This window comes from Peromyscus eremicus, chromosome 5 (genome assembly GCF_949786415.1).
Source record: "Peromyscus eremicus chromosome 5, PerEre_H2_v1, whole genome shotgun sequence".
Taxonomy (NCBI): domain Eukaryota; kingdom Metazoa; phylum Chordata; class Mammalia; order Rodentia; family Cricetidae; genus Peromyscus; species Peromyscus eremicus.
Window position 1 is genome coordinate 93,207,046 of NC_081420.1, and position 20,467 is coordinate 93,227,512.

Sequence of the window (20,467 nt, forward strand, 5' to 3'; positions counted from 1 at the left end):
CCCCACCCAAGAGAGACTGGAGGCACCAGATGCATTCCTGACTTCCATCTAGAAACATGCAACATTCTTGACTTTATGGCCATATATACAATGATGCAAAGACAAAGCCACCACTTGTGAATACTAAATGAAAACATATAGGGACTTTCTTTTGATGTTACAGCCGTGGGAAGGTTGGGAAGAAGAAATGCCTGGCCCTTCATTCTTCACTCAGCACCCATCCTGTGCTTTTGAGGGACTCCTTCTACTTCCCATCATGTTTCCTTATGACATCACAGGACAAGAACCTTGTTCTAATCTGAGAGATCCCAAATGCTTCCAGGGTGTGACCTAGGGTGAGTGGAGTGGTAGAGTACAGGGGGTGGCATATTCCAAGATGAAAAGTTCAGAAGAAGAAAAGAACACATGGTGTGACTGGAACTGGGACTGGTCACGTGGAACAGACAACCCGGGTGCTCTGCTGAATTCTCATGCACGCCCGTGGTCCCACTGTAAGTAGACAGTTTAAGCAACTGGGTGGCTGATTCTTTCATTTTGTCATCAAAGCTTGCTTCCTACTGTAAAGTCTCAGCAAAGGCAGCTCCGTGCTTGGCTAACCTCCTATCGACCTGGAACAGGGAAAACCAACTTACTTTTTAGACAGTGGGCGCAGGGAAAGAAGGATCACAGCCTGGTTCTGAGTCAGAATCCTCTTCTTGATGAGGAAGGGGAGAGTGCAGAGAGCAGGGCCACCCCTCCAGCCTGCCTTCCCAGCTTGTACAGGATGCAGTGGTTGGCTCTGCTGCAGCTACTCTGTAATCACGAAAGGAAAGCCAGGACTTTTGCCCCCACTTTGTAGTCAAACATACCTGTGGCTGCCTCGGGGTTTCAGAATATGTGAAAAAGGTAAATAGAACCCCAGATCTTTTTCCAACTGTCTTTCAGTATGAATTTAGAGCTCACAGCTCATAGTCACTGAAATGATACAGAAAATTGACCTAAGGCAGGTTGACTTATTACAGGATGACTGGAGAGAAGGAGGGCAACTAAGTTTTAAAACAAGCCTCAGGATTCTGAATTCTTTCTTCTTTTGAAATCTGCCATATGCGCTGACCTCAGAACTAAGCAAATACCATAAACTTTCAAGCGCTGGACAGAACGGAAAGCTGACTAATAAATCCTAGGCCAAGGATCACCTGGAGGTAAGAAGGCTGCCTGAGGCTGCAGGAAGATGGCCTCTGTAGGGAAGAAGAGAGCTGAGCCACACTGTAGGAGCCAAGGCAGGAAAGTGCACCTGTGGCCTGGCCACAGGGGTCCTAAAAGTCCACTTTCCTACCATACCTGGGCCTGTGAGAGCACAGAGATCAGAGAATTCCCCCAGTGCTTGGGAGGCCCATAATATTGAGATTATCAAGGAACAGAGTAAGATTCCCACATTGCAGAATGTATTTTCTTTTCTCGACAGAAAAAAAGAAAAAGAAAACTGAAAAGCCCTGTTAGTCCTGTCCCTCCTTGTATGGGACATGCCAATATACCAATAAAGAGGCAAACATAAAGAGAGTCCTTGAAGACACCTCCAGAGTAGCCAGCTCCAGGTCTTTGAAGGTGGTAAAGGGAGAGAAGTATTTTGCTAAAATACTAATTTAAAGAACAAATCAACATTTATTATGCCCTTCATTATGTTTTAAAATTGCACAACTATAAATCACTGGGCCATGGGTTATTCAAGGGCAGAGTTACCCAGCTTGGCTCTGTGGAAGGTTAGAAGAATGCTAGGTTGTGCTTTCTCTGCTTATAATTTATAACTCTACAACAAGACCCGGTGTTGCAGGCCCATCCATTAGCAGGATAGCCACACATCTGTTAAGACTCGCTACAATGGCTGCCTTTTCATGGCCACAGGAAGAGAAACCCAATCCTTCCAGAAGATCGACAAACTCAAGCCATTTTTTTTTAAATGTGAACTGATTTGAAAACACAGTTCCCTAAAACATCTGCTAAGCTCTTGTTACCCTAACACATGATATTCTTTCCTACTGTTACCTGCCAACACAAATATTTGGTTGCTTCAAACACCCTTAGAGGCACGTGACTGTGCTCAACTTGAAATTTACATGCTGGTCCACAGAGGGCCTGCTTGGCCCTGGAACCTCTGGCGAGAATGTTGTTTACCAGAGTTTAAAACTTACGTGGAAAAAAAAAAAGAAGGAAGGGGGTCAAAAAGGTGCTGTCAAATGTTTTAAAGAGGAAACGTAACAACACAATCAAACACACATGGCAGAGGCACTATAATGTGTTTGACCAAGGAAATGGAGCAGGGAGGAGTTGGCGAAGGTTCTGGGGGCTAGAATGGCATTTTCTTCAACAGGCTGGGTAAGCTCTCTGTGCTTGTCTTGGGTCAGACAGAGGTCATTCTGACCCTGCAGAAGGGTCGCATGAGAAAAATGAACACGCAGATGCCGACATTGTGATGTCAGGTGGGAGCTGCCAAGGTGCCCGTTAACTGGGATTAAGTCAGTGAGGACTGCAAAGCCCTCACACAAGATAGCACACACCAATAGCCAAAACCACACTAGAAAATCTCTTATGCCATTAGATAACAGCACAGGTCAGGTTGTGTGAATTATGATGCCATGAATTAATATGCACATATAACTATATAATATAGGCTAACATACAGTACACCTAACACACACACATAAAACACAACTTAAAAACAGAGAATTTGACATGAAGTGTCCACATGATGTGACTTCATCATGCAAACATTCTCAGCAAACTTTGGTTTCCTTTAAGACATTTCAGGGACTGCTACTGGAAAAAAAATATTGGCTTAAACAACATTTAAAACAGTATATTTCCATTTTACCTATTCTTTTTATTTTATCACAAATTGAAAGAGGAATAAGGACCTCTTTTGCAAAAGCCCTAGGACATCTGACCTGTTGCCCTCAAGAGGAAGAGGGTGGCAGAGATGTGGCTTTGCCAGTAGGGGGCGCTGTGCTGAGACTTCGTCTCTGTGAGTTTCTCATTAGTGATTATTATACTGCAGGAGGCCCAAATGCAAAAATTAATTAATTTCAAAGTGATAATGCATTTACAGCAACAATTAGAAACGTATAACTGTAAAAGGGCAACATTTAAAAGACATATTACATTTAATAAAGTTGCACAAGAGCATCCAATTGTAAAATTACTGATCTGCAACAATAGTCCTTAAAGAGCCACTTAAAATAGCCTGACTCCATGAAGGGTGACCTAATTACGGTAACTAAAATCACCATAGTCACAGCGAGTCACAGCAAATAAAGAAGGGACGTTGATATTAAAACACTGCTGTTTAATGCTTATGGGAGCTAGCTGCAGCGGAGAAGGGGAGGCTGGGCTTCAGAGCGCCGGGCAGGGTGGTATTTTTTCTTCCCTGGGCCTTGTACAGTGGAGAGTATGCTCAAGCTAGGCCTATGTCACAGGGAAAAAATGCTTTCGTTAAGGCAAAATGGAGAAGGGACTTTGAAGCACAAACGGAGCCCTAGCTGTCTCTTCCCAGGGAGTCACCTTGGCACCAAGCTGCTTGGCTGTCATTTAGGAATCCACCCTGTCCGTGGGATGGGAGATCTGACACACACCGCCTGTGTGTCAATATACAGCTCCTTGAAAATGGCAGAAGTGCATCCATTGTACAAGCAATGAACACCTTATCGCAATGGAGGCAACAAGAGGTATGTAGGAAGACAGCACGAGAGAGTGACCCTTGTGGTCAGTCAGATCTGTCCCGTTGGGGACACGACCCATCCCTGCTTTACCCAGTCCTGCTGCTTCCTCCTTTTCTCACTGCAGAGTCCTGAATGCTTGCAGTGGAGCAGGGACTGATGAGTGTGACCAGCAAATGCTGTGTCCATCCTCCCTTCTCCCAAGCTTCCTCCTCCCAAACTCCCTCCTCCCTCTTCCCAACCTCCCTCCTCCTCAGCTTCCTCTTCTCTCCTCCCTCTTCCTAAGCTCCATCCTCCCTCCTTAGGAACTCAGCAATAGGGAACTCAATGCTAAAGTACCACCAGCCATCTAGACAGGTTACTATTATTACAGAAAACCTAAATGTGGCTACATGTTCCACAATCTTGCTAATCTCTACACCTAAGCTTATAAATCCGGCAGTCAGAAGGGGGAGGCAGAAGGACTTCCATTAGTTTGAGGCCAGTTTAGGGACATAATACATACCAAGCCAGCCAGGGCTACATAGTGAGATCCTGTTTCAAAAATGACTATACACACACCAAGAAAACGAGTCAACAGTTACAGCTAAAGAGCACTTATGAGCTATAAAGGTGCTGTTTCCTAATCACTTGATAAGAGAATGGAAGTCCCAGCCACTGTGACCTCCTAGAGACCAGATAGGTAGGTGTGAGGCCACCACCCCAGGTTCTCCTGTGCAGTCTTCCTGTCTTGCCAGTTATCTTACTCCTGGACTGTTTGAGAGAGGAGCAGAGCCATAAACCTCCCCTGTACCCGCCACCAGACTCCCTCTTTGTCATGACTAAAATTAGAATAGTCACAGAAAATAGAATTATCTGATTTATTATAATTTTTAGTCTCATAACCCTTGTTATATCTATTACCCACAATTGAGGTATAAAGAAGAACTTTCTAGACACAGGTATTGCTTGCAGAACAAAGAATAACTTGAGGTCATGGAAACATGAGGTTATTATGTACACAGCACACTGTACATAATCTGGCCACCACAAGTCACATGTGGCTATTTAAACTGAAATCAAACAAAATTCAGAATGTCCTCAGTTGTACTGCCCATGTCAAGGTCTCAATGTCCACAAATGTCCAATGGACAGATGGTGACCACTAGATAAATCCTATGCCTGTGACTTGAGGTATGATGCTCATTCTTGTCAGTGCTCAGGATATCTCTTTGGGATGTAGGAAGCAGGTGCTTGATGCAACTTCCCTAAGTTGTCCTGATGCCCAGAGAACACAAGGGGTCTTGATGGGAGGAATGCTAAGGAGAGCCGGTTGGTCTACTGTGCTAGGCAGACACTAACCTCCCTTGCCACCACCAGGATAGCTGGTCCAATCCAAAGGTCCAAGTGTGTGTGCGAGAGAATAACTTCTATCATTTAAAGACAGCGTCAGTAGCTGCACCATGGATATATCAATTCAAAAGAAAATATTTTTATTATTTATCCCATGCGTGCACGTGTGGAACATGCATGTATGGTGCAGACATCCATGTGTGCATGTGTGTAAGTCAGAGGTAGATGTTAGATTCTTCTTTTGACACCCTCTACTGTATTATTTATTTATTTATTTATTTATTTATTTATTTATTTATTTATTTATTTATTTATTTAGAGACAGGCTTTTTCACTGTACTGGGGGTTACAAATGTACAAATCCATTCTCAGCTTTCACCTGTCCTCTGGGGATCTGAATTCAGTTCTTAAGACTTATGCCGGGCGGTGGTGGCGCACGTCTTTAATCCCAGCACTCGGGAGGCAGAGCCAGGCGGGGCTACCAAATGAGTCCCAGGAAAGTCGCAAAGCTACACAGAAAAACCCTGTCTCGAAAAACCAAAAAAAAAACAAAAACAAAAAACAAAAAAAAAAACAAAAAAAAGACTTATGCAGAAGGCACTTATCCCACTTAAGTCATCTCCCTGGTCCTAAAAGAAACACATTTTTTAAAGCCTGAGGCTTGGAAAAGCAACTGAGCAAATGTGCTATGTAATACACACCTTTTTCATTCAAGTCACTTAGGGTTAATGAATTCATGGAAGAGGTTTTTACACACCATTGATAAACAACCATTTGACAAAAATGTAAAATCTTCATATTCAGCTTTGTGAACACTCCAACTCTAACCACAGTAGTGTGATTCGCCCAAAAGATTTGTCTTCAGGGATATGAAGGATAACCACATTCTGGCCACAAAGCCTTCTCCAGGAAAGAGCTACCCCCAGACCTCCATTATAAGAAGCATCTACAACATCCGATACAAAATCCACTGAACTCAAAAGAGCTTCACCTCCTAATGCTTCCTAATCCACATTTCCCACTAACACAAAGCACATACATCAAGTGCCACTTTCCACAAAGTATACTTTAGAAGTTTGTGAATCAAAACAGAAATCACATTGAGAGGAAATAGATGATTGTTGTGTCTCCTCACCCCAAACCTTCAAGATTTTCAGGTGTTTTCTACCTAATACCAAAACCCGACATCCTTATCCAAGCCTCCAAGCCTCTGGTAGAGCAACAGACCCAATCTAAAGGTGATACTGACATGGTGGGGAGCCTTTGCCAATGGTGCAGTTATACTCCATACCAGCCCCATGACAGCAGACTACAATAAGACCACAAGTAGACGCCCAGGTCTGGGTTGGTAGGCCCTTTTGCGAAGCTGGCTGAAGGCACCTGGGAGGTACCAGCAGCCATCCACTTACCATGGACTTGGTGAATGGCCTGGCCAAGGTGAACAGCAGCGTGTACACCCATGAGTTTCGATGGAGGGATGAGTACATCATGTTTCCAGGGTGCACTGCATTCGATGTGACCCCTCGGGGGGAGAGGCGACGGTGCAGCTCATTGGAGAAGAGGAGATTACAGAGCTTGGATCTGTTGTAAGCCAGCATGGCCCAGTAGTCACTCTGCGACGGAGACAGGCGGCTGAGGTCAAGTTTCCCTGAGGAATCATTAATATCTGTAAATCTGAAAAACAGAAAGCATGGCGTAGAATACAGAAGACACGGCTGCTCATGGGGCTTTGGATTTTGATTTGAAATCTGAACAAACCGTGGAGATTTCATCTAGCATATCTCACCACCATGACCCTTAAAAACAGAAGATGGAGACTTAACACACTGCCAAGTATTTGATCCAAAGAGGAAGCTTAAGTCTATACCCAGCAGTGCAGTAGACCCCTGTGTCTCAATCAAGCCTTAATCACAACATTCAGAAAGTTCAGGCAGGCAGGAGAATCATTCTGAGCTTGGGGCTATCCTGGGCAATAGTGAGTTCAAGACTAGACTGAGTTCCCAGTCTCAAAAAGAAAAAAGAAAAATTCTCTCTCTCTCTTTCCCTCTCTCTCTCTCTCTCTCTCTCTCTCTCTCTCTCTCTCTCTCTCTCTCTCTCTCTCTCCCTCCCTCTCTCTCTCTCTCTCCCTCCCTCCCTCCCTCCCTCCCTCTCTCTCCCTCTCCCTCTCCCCCACTCTCTCTCTCTCTCTGTGTGTGTGTGTGTGTGTGTGTGTGTGTGTGCGTGCACGTGTGCCTCCAGATCTTCAACCACAAGTTCAAGGATAATTAAATGAAAACAAGCCTTAGATAAAAGGTAGCTGCATTAGGAAAGCAGTATCACATTCCTAACCTTTGGCAGAGTTTCCCTGGGTTATTTGAGCCAAATGCATGAGTCTTGTGTATTTTCATTTGAGCATTCAGTTAATACAGATAAGCTGTCTTGCCTTCAAGACTCTTTTCCAGATTAAAAATTAATGATCATAAAAGGGTTGTAACCTTGGTGAGGTGCCATCAAAAGTCCTTTACATTTAAAAAATAAATAAACAAAGCCAAAATGTTCTGGCCCAGTCTATTGTTTTTAAGTATGCCCATGGCATGGGCACACACAAATCAAAGTAACTAGTTGATGTTTTATAATAGAGTCTGGCAGAGCCGTTAAACACCAGCTGTTTGCTTCCTTCATACCTGCCTCTTTGTCAAAAAAGGAAGTGATTGCCTTAAAAAGATGAATCATAAGAAACAACCTAAAAGAATGTTCTAGACAATACCCTATTTGTTTAAGGACTCCCCATTTTTGGCTTCATTATGTCAACTTTGGGCATTGTATAGTATCCTGCTTAGGCTTCCTACTGCTGTGATGAAACACCATGACCAAAAACAACTTGGGGAGGAAGTTGGCTTACACTTCCACATTGCTGTTCATCATCAAAGGAAGTCAGAATAGGAACTCAAGCAGGGCAGGAACCTAGAGGCAGGAGCTGATGCAGAGGCCAGAGAGGAGTGATGCTTACTGGCTTGCTCTATAAGGACTGCTCAGCCTGCTTTCTTATAAAACCCAGGACCACAGACCAGGGATGGCACCACAATGGGCTGGGGCCTCGCTCATTGATCACTAATTAAGAAAATGCTCTACAGTCTTGCCAAAGCCTGATCTTACGGAGGCATTTTCTCTCCCTCCTATCAGATGACTTTAGCTTATGTCAAGTTGACATAAAACTATCTAGCACAATTGACTCCTTGTCAGCTTGACACACAAACACATCACTGTTAAGCCACAACCTTGCCTTTCTCTTTCGTCCCCAAGATCTCACATTAAAATTCATAAATAACTCTAAAAGTCCCACAGTTTTTATAAGTTCAAACACTTTGAAATTCAGTCTTTTCAAACATTCAAAATCTCTTTAAAAATTCAGTCTTTCAATTGTGGGCTCCTGTAAAATAAAAAATAAGTTAAATAATTCCTTATTTCAAGAGGGAAGAACCAGGGAATAGTCACAATCTGAACAAAGCAAAACCAAACTCCAACTGTATAAAAAACTCAGTGTCCAATATCTGGGATTCACTCATGATCTTCTGGGCTCCTCTGAGTGACTTGGGTCACTTCTTTGGCTCCACCCTCTGTAACACACACAGCTTGTCTTCTAGGTTCTGGCTGCTGTTCCTGGTAGTCATCCCATGGTACTGGCATCTCCAAAATGCTGGGGTCTTCTGCTGCAACTGGGCTGCACTTTCACCAATATCCTTTCCTGAGCTCTCTTCATAGTGCCAAGCCTCAACTTCTTTGCATGGCCCCTTAGTCCTGGGCCTTCAACTGCTACTGTGGCTTCACCTTCAACAGTGGCCTCTCCTGGATTTTCACAGTGCCAAGCCTCAGCTGCTCTCCATGACCCCTTCATGGCTTCAAAACCAGTAACACCTGGGTGACTCTTACACTACCAAGTTCAGCTGCCAACAGGGGGTACCTTGGCCACATCTGGAACACAGCTTCTGTGCGCTGACTCCGAGGAAACACTTCCCAGATTTCACCTCAGTGATGCCGGTCTCTTCTTAATCAGTGTCAATTCCTCAGCTTCAGCTGACAAGCATCAACAGTCCCAGTAAAGCAAAGGTTCCAGTTCAGCCATGTTGGTCTCTTCTTAATCACTGTTGACTTTTCAGCTCTAGCTCATCAAAGCTACAGAATCTCAATTCAAAATAGAAAATATGCCCTGGCCCCAATGGTCTTTAAGTAACTCTCAAGATTCCCTCTAAAACATCGTAAGCAAGGCTTCTACCAACTGCCTTTCTCTCAACACTCTTTTCTTCCAAGCTCCCACAGAACAACTCACCAAGAATTGAATACTTCAATGGCTTTTCTTGCCCAAAATTTCAAAGTCCTTCTACAATCCTCCCCATAACAACATTGTCAGGTCTGTTACAGCAATACCTACTTCTGTTATCAATTTCTGTTCTACTTAGGGTTACTAGTGCTGTGATGAAACACCATGACCAAAAGGAACTTGGGGAGGAAAGGGTTTATTTGGCTTTTGCTTCAACATCACTGATTATCATCAAAGAAGTCAGGACAGGAACTCAAACAGGGTGAGAACCTGGAGGTAGGAGCTGATGCAGAATCCATGAAGGAGTGATGCTCACTCTTGCTCCACATGGTTTGCTCAGCCTGCTTTCTTATGGAACCCAGGACCATTAGCCCAGAGATGGCCCCACCTGCAATGGACTAGGCATTCCTACATCAATTACTAGTTAAGAAAATGCCCTATAGGCTTTCCTGCCTACAGCCTGCTCTTACGGAGGCTGAGGCTCCCTCTTCCCTGATGACTCAAGCTTGTGTCACGTTGACATAAAAACTAGCCAGCACACATAGTAAGGGAACAAGATAAGAATGTTGCAAAAAATGACTATGGAAAACAAAGTACTAATGGCAAAGGATCATCATGAACAAACCTTGCTCCTTGGAAGGAACAGTTCAGGATGTGTCAAAACAAAGAAAAACATCACAGGGTGGCTGTGTCAGTTCCTTTTTGTTACTGCGATAAAACACCATGACCAGGGCAACTTACAGAAGAAAGAGTTTACTGGGTTTACAGTTCCAGATAGTGAGAGCCCATGATGGCGGTGTGAAGGCATGGCAGCAGGAGCAGGACGCCATGGGCACACATCTTGAACCACAAGCACGGAGCTGAAAGAACAGACTCAAAATGGTGCTTGTTCTTAAATTCTTAGAGCTCACTCCCACACCTTGGAAACCTACCCAAACACTGCCACCATCTGGGGTCCAAGTATTCAAATGTCCCAGACAATAGAGAACATTTCTCATTCAAACCACCACAACAGGTGACAGTCATGTTAACAGAATGCATTAAAGACCCCTCTCCCAGGACTCAGGATACTTCAGATACTGAATGTTGCAACTCAGAAATCAGCAAAGCTAACGTCACCAAGGGAAGGATAGTGACACCTTGCAGCTAACTGTTGGTTTCCTGTCTCCACGTTCTGAAGCTGGAAGACCCCAGACTTGCAGCTTAACTGTCCAAGGCAAAAGAACAAAGCAAGAGATGTGAAAGTTTCACGGTCCTTGTTCTGATAGAAGGAATGACTACCAGTGGGGGCAAGGGCAGGCAGGTGCCCTGCAAGGAGGACAAGAATCAAGCTCCATGATGACTGCCCCATGGGTACTCATACAGAAATAAAGGTTGGGTGGAATTCTCAGTCTTCAGCTTGTGTGTCATATACATGCACAGTTTTACAAACTCTGAGTTATAAACCCAGAGATCTGAGGTCTGAGCCATGAGCTGGAAATGCTACTATTGAGAGAAGAAAAGGGTATTGAGCACACACAAATACCTGAAAGGTGTGGAATAAATATGGCACCCTTCAGTGATCTCCTCAACGCTTTTTCCTCTTCTTGCTCCTAGAAAATCTCCCCAGCGCAGGGACACTTCTTCCAGGAAGCTCTCCCAGCTTGATGCCACAATGATTTCTTGGTGGTAAGACAGATAGATTGAAAAAGTCCAGCAAAGATTGAAACAGATGTTTCCATGATAACTCAGTATCCACTCTGCAGGATCAACTCTGTGACATTACTCCCAGTGTTTGGTGACAACATTGTCCCTCCAAGATCAGTAGCAAAGCTAGCAAAGCCATCTTTGGGTCCTACCTGTCTACTACCCCTCTGGCATTAACACCGACTGCCAGTCATTTGTCTACCTGCTTCAAATGCTAGGCTGGGAATTCTTGGTGAGCAGTGTCAGGATTAAAACGGAAACCTAATCCAGGATTTTACAACTGAAGGCTAGTCATGAGGTTAGAACTCAGAGCTTATGTCAAAAAAATCTGGTTCCAAGTCTCGCTTGAAAGGTAACATTGACCATGAAGGTCACTCTCTCAAAGTTCTTGGTTACACATTTACAGGTAGTGTCTCCTGGGGTTAGGATGAGCCCCTGATTTCATGACTGGGGAACACTGGGCAGATTAAACTTATCTATATTATCTATTGTTTCTTTAGTGCTGAGGATGGAACTCCAGGCCATGTGGACCCCAGACTCCTGAAGGTCTCACTGATTTATGCTGTCAGTTTCTACAGAAGTGGGAAGGGTGGGCACAGTTCTGGTCCATCCACAGAGAAGTGAGTGAGGATCTGGCAATGTGACCCATTGGTCTGGCTGCTCAGGAGGCAGCAAGGCAGCTCTTTGAGGCTGCCTGCTCTGTCTTCAAGTTGAAAGTCTGGCAAAGCCAGTGAAGGTCTGAGAAGTGTCCCTGTGGTCCACAGAGAGGCTGGCTGACATCTGCTCTCCAGACACTGACTGGCCCCATGACCCTCTGTCTTCTCTTTCTTTACCTATGTCTCTGTTGAAGCTGAAACAATGTTTAACTCCAAAAATAAAATAATGAGAGTAGACTCACATAGAAAACAGTTATTGTGTTCAAGTGGTAGAAATGAACTTGCAAGGGAAATTCTGTGTGTGTATGTAACTGTACATGTGTGGCTGAGTGTTTGTGATGAAATGTGCATGCCCCTGTGTGTGGCTGTGTGACTGTACATTTCTGATGGGGTACATCTGTCTATGATTGTATATGATTATGTGTGACTGGGATGTCTGTCTGTGACTATGTATGGTTTCCTGTGGTTGCGTGTGTACTGCACACGTGTGATTCTGTATATGAGAGTATGTGTGGTTGTATGTGACTACGTGAGACTGTGGGTATGGTTATATAACTTTGTGGTTTGTGTGTTGTTTTTTTTTTCTGGTTGTGTGCATTTTTATGTGTGTTTATGTGTCTGAGAATCCACATAGGTGAGGCTGTGTTGGGGTATGATTGTATGCGTGACTATGTGTGATTGTATGTGGTTGTTTGTGTGGCTGTATGTGTACGGTTATGTGTATGGGATGCTACCCGTGTGTGATTGTGGGGGTGACTCAGTGTGGGACTCTGGGGCTGGTTGTGTGGGGTTGTGTGTGTGACTGCATGGGTGTAACTGTGTGTGTGTGACTGTGTCCCTGACTACATATCTGTCTGTTCCTTCCTACTGCCGAGGCTGTTGAGAGCTGCGCAGTTAGCACTCTGCTCCTTTCGTTCTATTTTAATTGTTGTCTGAAAAATTCTCACAGTGAGGAAGCCAACTTCCCATTTCATTATGATATATTTGAGACAGGCAGGAACTCAATCCACGCGCTCAGACTCCAGCTAAGTAAGTAAAACACAGTGAAGATAGAGAGTGGTTAATAAATAATTCGCCTGAGGGCATCCAGTATAATATTTTCTGCAAACATAAGACTTTATTTTCCCCCTAACAGGGGGTCTTGACTCCAACGAAGAGATTCCGCCAAGGTTTATGGAGGTAATTAGATATCAACACTCGCATTTTACAGTTTGGTTCCGGCTCTGGGTCCTTCAGTAGTGAGCCAGCACTGTCTGCGTGCCTGGCACCCATGCTTGCTCTCTGGAGCTCAGGAATGCAGCGAAAGAGTAATAAACAGTTCAGCTCATAGGAATTAATATTTTGTAAGAATGTTAATAAGAAGAAAGTGGACAAGAGGAGCCAGTCGGCACACGGACGCAGGCCTTCCACCCATCAGTTAGGCCTTGCCAGAAATGACAATGGATCTCATTCAGGCGGCCAAGGTCTTTCCTTCCAAACTCATCTTTAAAATGAAATGAGGACTTGGATCTCCAAGTAAGCAGGCATTACCCTGTGGTTCCAGTGAGAACAAAGGCGTCCCAGGAAACGGCATCCGAGACAGAGCTTTACCAACGGAGTGAGCAGCTGACACCTCCACACCGTCTCCCATTAAATACCAGCTCATTTAAACATATCCCGTGGTGCCCTCCACATCTGGTAAGCGATTGGGGCTGGCAGATTTATTTCCACAGCTTTCTCTCCTGCCTGCCCCCACGGCAGCCTCCCTCACTGCTTTGCGGGGCCATTCCCCTTCTTTCACAAACCTGGTGTGATTTGCAAAGATAAGCCTAGCCAGATTTTGTTACTACCTAATTACTAGATGTTTCCTGTCTTCTTGAACAGGGGAGGATTATTACCCACAGTTCCCTTTCATTGCAGCCATCATAAATTTAAACTGGCAAGAGTAAATCTGTCTGCAGCGTGTCACTTACACCATAAGCCCCTGTGTTTGGGAGTGATAAAGGGTTCAAGCTAACCCTTGGCTGGTCTCGCTCTTCAAAGTCCCAGGGGTTACATTTTATGGAAGTATGATTAAAAAAAAAAATAAGCTGCATCCTGGGTCACCAAAACATTTCAGGACTTAAGGTGGAGAAGAAGAGGAAGAAAACAGTCCTTGGCACATTATTATTTATTTATTTATTCTTAGCCACTTTGCTAAGGAGGCAAAGCCCGCCTCCCCCCCTCACCCCAACAGTCTCCAACACCAGGAACATTGGGAAGAGAATTCTCCCTAACAAGCTGTAAATCTTGACTCGACAGCCCAGAAAACCCTTTGTCTTTTCTCGGCACTTCTTTTAGAAACAGTTAGTTGTTTATCCAACTCCAGCACAAATATGTTGAAAACACCACGATGTTTTCAGATGTCTTTTTCGTCGATTAAATAGTCTAATGACAATCAGAAAGAAACGCCATCTGATGTGTAAATTGAAATTCTAACCGAAAGAGGCATGGCCAGATTTCCAATACACGCTAACTACAGTCCTTCCCTTTCTGCAATTACGCTGCTAATGTCTGCATTGAATTCCCTAATTTCTCATTATAAAACAATTGGATTTCATCTCGCGGCCTTTAACTGCATTGTTTCCCCTGCTAGAATAACTGCGCTTTCCTCTCGGTGAGACTTTGAAGTTGTTGAATTACAAATCAATAAAGGTCATGCCATTCAGATTTAATCAATTATTATTCCATCTCTGAGTGAAATCAATGGGGAGCCTAAGGTATAATTGTAAAATCACTCTATATTACTCTAGACAGTCCCCACCAACAATTCCCCATGATCACACATCTAGAAAGATCTAGAAAAATTAATGAAGCCAGGTTGTGCACACTCATGTTTCTCATAGTGAATCTACTCAAAATTAGTATTTTTGAGACTTTGTGTGTGTGTGTGTGTGTGTGTGTGTGTGTGTGTGTGAGTGTGTGTGTGTGAGTGTGTGTGTGTGTGTGTGTGTGTGTGTGTGTGTGTGTGTGTGTGGTTAATGTCTACAGAGACCAGAAGAAGGTGTTGAATCCTCTGTAGCTGGAGTCACAGGTGGCTATGAGTCACCTGACCTGGGGGCTAGGAACTGAGGCCCTCTCTCTAGCCTCAGATCAAAATTATTTTCATTTGGAGACTTGGAGAGAATTTCAGATGGTGTAAACAGAGGGACAAGTGAAAAATATCAAATTAAATTCAAACCCACCTGTGGGACTCAGAAGAGACCACGATGACACGGGCAGGGACTGAGCGACATAAAACATCCTGCAGGAGTTGGACAAGGTAGAAGTGTCCCAGGTGGTTCACCTGGAAGGTCGTCTCGAGGCCATCTTTCGTGAGGCTCCAGGGTAGAGCAAAAGTCCCCGCATTACACACAAGCACATGAAGAGATCTACACAATGAAATAGACAACATCAGGTACAAATTGATGGTCTAAAATTAGGTACTATCCATGTCCACTTAGAAATAACCCATTTCTCAGAGTTTTCAAGATTCCATCCACTGAGAGATGAGATATGCCAGGACATTGCATCACTCCAAATGGGGCATTACCTCAGGGTGCAAGCAACAAAAAGTTCCCAGGACCCAAGACACCCATGCGAACCCACACCCACGGCGGGTAGATGATAAGGGTGGCTCACTGGAGTTGGAACGCACAATCTCTAGTTAACTCTGCATTTTAATACAAACAATTAGTATTCCTTTTATGTTCAATCAAAATAGCCCAACAAATACACATGAGGAGGCTGCTCATTTCCTTTCTTTATGAAAACGGGCCACCACAAGAAAGGCTGACACTGGGGCCTAATGCTTGGTAGGTACTAAATAAGCCTATCCAGGGGAATATGTTCTGCTTATAGAGACAGTCAGATATTTGAATATATTCCTCTTAGGGCTGGAGGCATAACTCAGGAGAATGTTTGCCTAGCATATATTTAGACTTGGGTTTCATCCTCAGCACCACATAAACCAAGCATGTATGTAACCCTAACACTCAGGAAGTGGAGGCAGGAGGATCAGGAATTCAGTGTTATCTTTGACTTTGACAAAATGAGTTCCAAGCTAGTCTTGAGTACATGAGAGCCTGTCTCATTGTGTGTGTGTCTCTGTGTGTGTGTGTGTGTGTGTGTGTGTGTGTGTACACATACATGTATCTTCTCTTTAGATTCAGATTAAATCTATCTGCTAGAAATGAGCCTGGGGACAAGTAAGAAGAGATGTGCTATAAATGCAATTTTAACAATGTAAGTAACCCTCTCATTTGATTGAAAGTCATAAATCCTAATAAGTATATTTTACGAAAAAGTAATCCTAATGAATGGATACTACACAGTGACAGTTCTCCAAGGCTCTTTACTGTATTTGTAACTGAAACATAAAAGCAACAAATTAAACTGAGGAAATTGTCCTGTATTGTAGGCTGGATGCAAATGGTAAGAAGCCCACAGCACAAGAACAAGCAAATCCATTTTGTTTCAGAATCCATTATGAAGCAAAATATATATCAATGGGGTAGGAGGAACCTGAGTGATAGATGGGAAAGCTGAGAAAAGCTAAGGATTGAGAACAACCTTAGGAAGCCAGGAGAATGAGGAGGAGGCTCCCACTGCCACCAAAAGGAGTTACTCTGTAGGCACCTTGGTTGTAGACTTTACCCTCCCAGAACCATGAAAGACAATGAATTTCTTGCTTTAAGCCACCCAGGTTATGATAATCTACCTTAGAAAATCAACAGTTTCCAAGATACTTACCTAAGGAAAGAGTTCAAGTGTGTACATAAAGATGAGGGATAATTACACAGATGAACAGAACTCATAAATTAGTGATGAACTAGAAGCCACCCATGTGTGATCCTCAACAGGAGAATAGATAAACACACAACATCGAATTGAGAGGCTCCCAGACCCTCCCAGGTGGACTGAAAAGGCAGGAAGCAAAGGCCAGCAAGTGTGTCACACAGCTTTCTCCAAAAGAGGGAAACGCCAAGCCAGGTGTAGTGGCTCAGACTTGTCCTCTCAGCACTGGGGAGGCTGAGGCAGGTGCCAGTAGGGGCCACACCATGAACTCTAAGCCAACCTGGCATACAGAGGACAATCCCATCTCAAAACACAAAACCAAGGCTGCCCGGATGGCTCAGCAGATAAAAATGTTTGCCACCAACTCAGATGACCTGAATTTGATCCCCAGGGCCCACATGGTGGGAAGATAGAAGAGATTCCTGCAAGTTGTTCCCACCTCCACACACCAGCCTTGGCACACACCCACGCACCCATATACACACACACCCATACACACCTGAGGGAATACACACAAATCAATTAATATGTGTGATAACAGAAAATCCAAACAAAACCAAAAGCAAGAAAAATGGGATATCTCCCTATGCAGTCACCAAGTAAGAAAATACAGAAAAACATTAGTGCTGGGTATGGAGGAGGTGGTCAGATTCATGTTTTTCCTTGTAGGCTTTTATTATTTTTCCACTTTTTTTTTTTTAATCCTGAGATGTAATTCACATGTAGTACAATTCCGAGTTGAGTGCCCATCACCAATTCTAGCTTTACAGCAATTTTAAGTATAAAAAGAAACTCATTAGCTGTCCCCAACTGTGTGGTACCTACTTCCCCACCACACACACACCAAATACACTTTCTACTCTATAGACTTGTCTAACATCATCATCTCATGTAAGTAGGATGATACCTGGTCTTTTATGACTTCTCCTTTGACCTGGCATGATGTTCAGGGTTTCGTGCTGTACCAAGAATGCCCTCCCTCCTATGCCTGAGGAGTACTCTGCTGCATGCACACACAGCTTCCCGCTTGGCCCTTCATCCTTTGATGGGCATATGGGTAGCTTGCAGTGTTGGGCTAATGTAGATATCGCTGCTACAGACATCGCTTTGCCAGTTCTTCTCGAGACGTGTCTGTTTATTTCTCTTAAGTACGCATTTACAAATGGAATTGCTGGCTCAGAATAATGCTGTGTTTAACTTCTGAGGAAGAATCAAACTGCTGCCCAAAGTGAGACACGTCACCCACATCCCCGCCAGCTGTGCACTATGCACATCTGCACCCTTATGGCACTTTCTCTTCTTTGTTTTTTCTTTTGTTTTTAAAATTATTTCTTTTATTTTTTGAGATTATAATAGAATTATAACATCTCCCCGCTTCGCTTTCCTCCCTCCAAACCCTATCATACACCTTTCCTTGCTCCTTTTTGAATTCATGGGTTCTTTTTCCATTGTTGTTACAAACATATATACATAGACACATAGACACACACACACACACACACACACACACACACACACACACACACACCCTAAATACACAAATACACCCTGTTCAGTCTGAGTCTCTATAATGTTACTTGTATGTACATTTTCAGGGTTGACCATTTGGTACTGGATAACCAATTGGTGTGCTCTTCCCTGGAGAAGACCATTTCTCCCAATCTCAGCATTCCTTAGATGCTTGTAGTTTTTTGTGTAGGGTTGAGACCTCATGGGCTTTCCCTCATCCATTTTAGCCCACATATTGCTGTTATCCTTGTTCAGCTCATGCTGGTCAGGCTTTATGGATATAGCTCCTAGAAACTCCTTTATCCTCTGGCTCTTCCAATCTTTCTCTCCACAGTGATCCCTGCATCACCCTAGCCAACATGAGTGATCACTTTCTTGTGGATTACATTTGCATTTCTCTCCTGACTAAGGATACTGAGAATCTTTTTATGTGTTCATTGGTAGTTAGCATATCTTCTTGGGAGAAATGTGTGTAGAATATTTAAGGTGTGTTACTTTTGTTTATGTTGCATTTGTTTAACTCTGTGAAGCTGTGTTACTGTGCCTGTCTAAAACACCTGATGGTCTAATAAAGAACTGGCCAACAGCAAAGCAGGAGAAAGGATAGGCAGGGCCAGCAGGCAGAGAGAATATATAGGGGAAGAAATCTGGGAAGGAGAAAGTAGTAGTCAGAGAAGGAGGAGGACCTTAGGGGCCAGCCACCCAGCTACACAACCAGCAACAGAATAAGATTTACAGAAGTAAGAGAATGGGAAAAGCCCAGAGGCAATAGGTAGATGGGATAATTTGGGATGAGGAAAGTTGGCAGGAAAGAAGCCAAGCTAAAGCCGGGCATTCATAATTAAGAATAAGCCTCCGTGTGTGATTTATATGGGATCTGAGTGGCAGGGCCCCAAAAGAGCAAAAAAAAACCCAACAACAAATGTGTGTTCAGTTTCTATGCCCACTTTGGAGCTAGCAGTTTTATCATCCTATCATTGAATTATGAAAGCTCTTTATATATGATAGGTGAAACCCTTTCAAGGTAAACAGTTATCAAATATCCCTCCCTCTCTGTAGGTTGTCTTTATGCCTTCTTGGTGGTTTCATTTGCCATACAAAAGCTTTCAATTTTAGTGAATTCTCATTTTGTTTTATTTTGTTTTTAATTCTTCTTTTGTCCCTTATGCTTTTGAGATTGGACCAATAAAAGCATCATCTATTCTAATGTCACGAAGATATTGTGATTCTATGTTTCCTTCTGGGACAAAGTAGTTTGGGTTTTTATATTTAGGTCACTGATTCCTCTTCAGCTAAGTTTGTATATGGTGCATGAAAACAATTCAGCTTCATTTTTTTGTGGTGGATACCCAGTGGTTCCAGAACCATCTATAGAAAAGACTATTATTTACCCCACTGAGTTACTCTGGCACTAGTATTTGAAAAACTAATCAGTCATGTAAGGGTTTAATTCTGGAACTCCAATTCTATTCAGTTCTCTACTGTCCATGGTCATGACACATTGTGTTTTTAATTAATGGGCAATGGGAGGCTTCCCACTTTGTTTCCATCCTTGGTTTGTCTATTCAATGTCTTTTTCATTCTCATATGAAGTTCAAGACCAAAATTTCTGTTTTGAAGGAAACTAAATCCACCCTGTAGATCAACCTGAGGGATGCTGGTACCTACACAGCATCACATCTTCCAATCCATGAACATGGGCTATCTCTGTATTCATTTGAGTGTCTTTTAATTTATTCCAACAATGTTTTATACATTCAAAAGTCTAAGTTTTTCACATTCTGTTAAATTTATTTGTAAGTTTCAAACTGCTTCTTGATCTTTTTTCTGATGTTGCTGTAAGCAAAATGATTTTCTTCAGTTCCTTTTGGAAATGCCGATGCTCCCAAAGAGAAATAAACTCATTTCTACATACTGAGCAGTTACCCTGCAATTCAACTGAACTTGGCTGTGAGTTTTAATACTTCTCAATTTGATTTCTTAAGATTTTATACATGCAAAGTGATTTCATCTGCAAGGAAGGCAGTTTTAATTTTTCCTTTCCTATTTGGATGGGTTCTGGCTGCTAACACCACTGTCTGTTTCTGGGTGTTAGAGAGAAAGCATTCAAGTTTGCAGCATAAATATATCAGCTATGGGCTTTCTGTAGATGCCATTAATAAGGAGAAGAAATGCTCTGTGATTCCAATTCTACTGAGCATTTTCTTTAATCAAGGAAGAATACTGAACTATTTACAAATAATTTTTCTTTATCCATCCAGATGACTCTTTATTCTTCTGATTTGTAATTCTTTCATTGATTGATTTTTGAATATTTAACTTGGAATTCCTTAACATATCATAAATATACACTCCTTTCTTTTGTACATTATTGCATTTAGTTTGCTAGCATTTTGTTGAAAATTATGTGTCTGTTCCTGTGTGATATTGGCTTGTCATTTTCTTTTCACAGGACTTTGCTTTTGACATGTAGAGAACACGGCCTTTCTATAGCAAGTTTAGAA

At 43.1% G+C, this 20,467-nt stretch overlaps 1 protein-coding gene across 1 annotated transcript in view; it reads right to left on the reverse strand.

Moving 5' to 3' along the window:
• Positions 1 to 554: 554 nt before the first annotated feature.
• Wwox (WW domain containing oxidoreductase) overlaps positions 555 to 20,467 on the reverse strand; it is a 296,272-nt gene continuing 276,359 nt past the window's right edge. Inside the window, exons 7-9 of the mRNA XM_059263056.1 lie at positions 14,864 to 15,049; positions 6,431 to 6,695; positions 555 to 608 (exon numbers count right to left, since the gene is read on the reverse strand). Of these exons, the coding sequence (XP_059119039.1) occupies positions 555 to 608; positions 6,431 to 6,695; positions 14,864 to 15,049 (505 nt within the window). The remainder of the gene's footprint in view (positions 609 to 6,430; positions 6,696 to 14,863; positions 15,050 to 20,467) is intronic.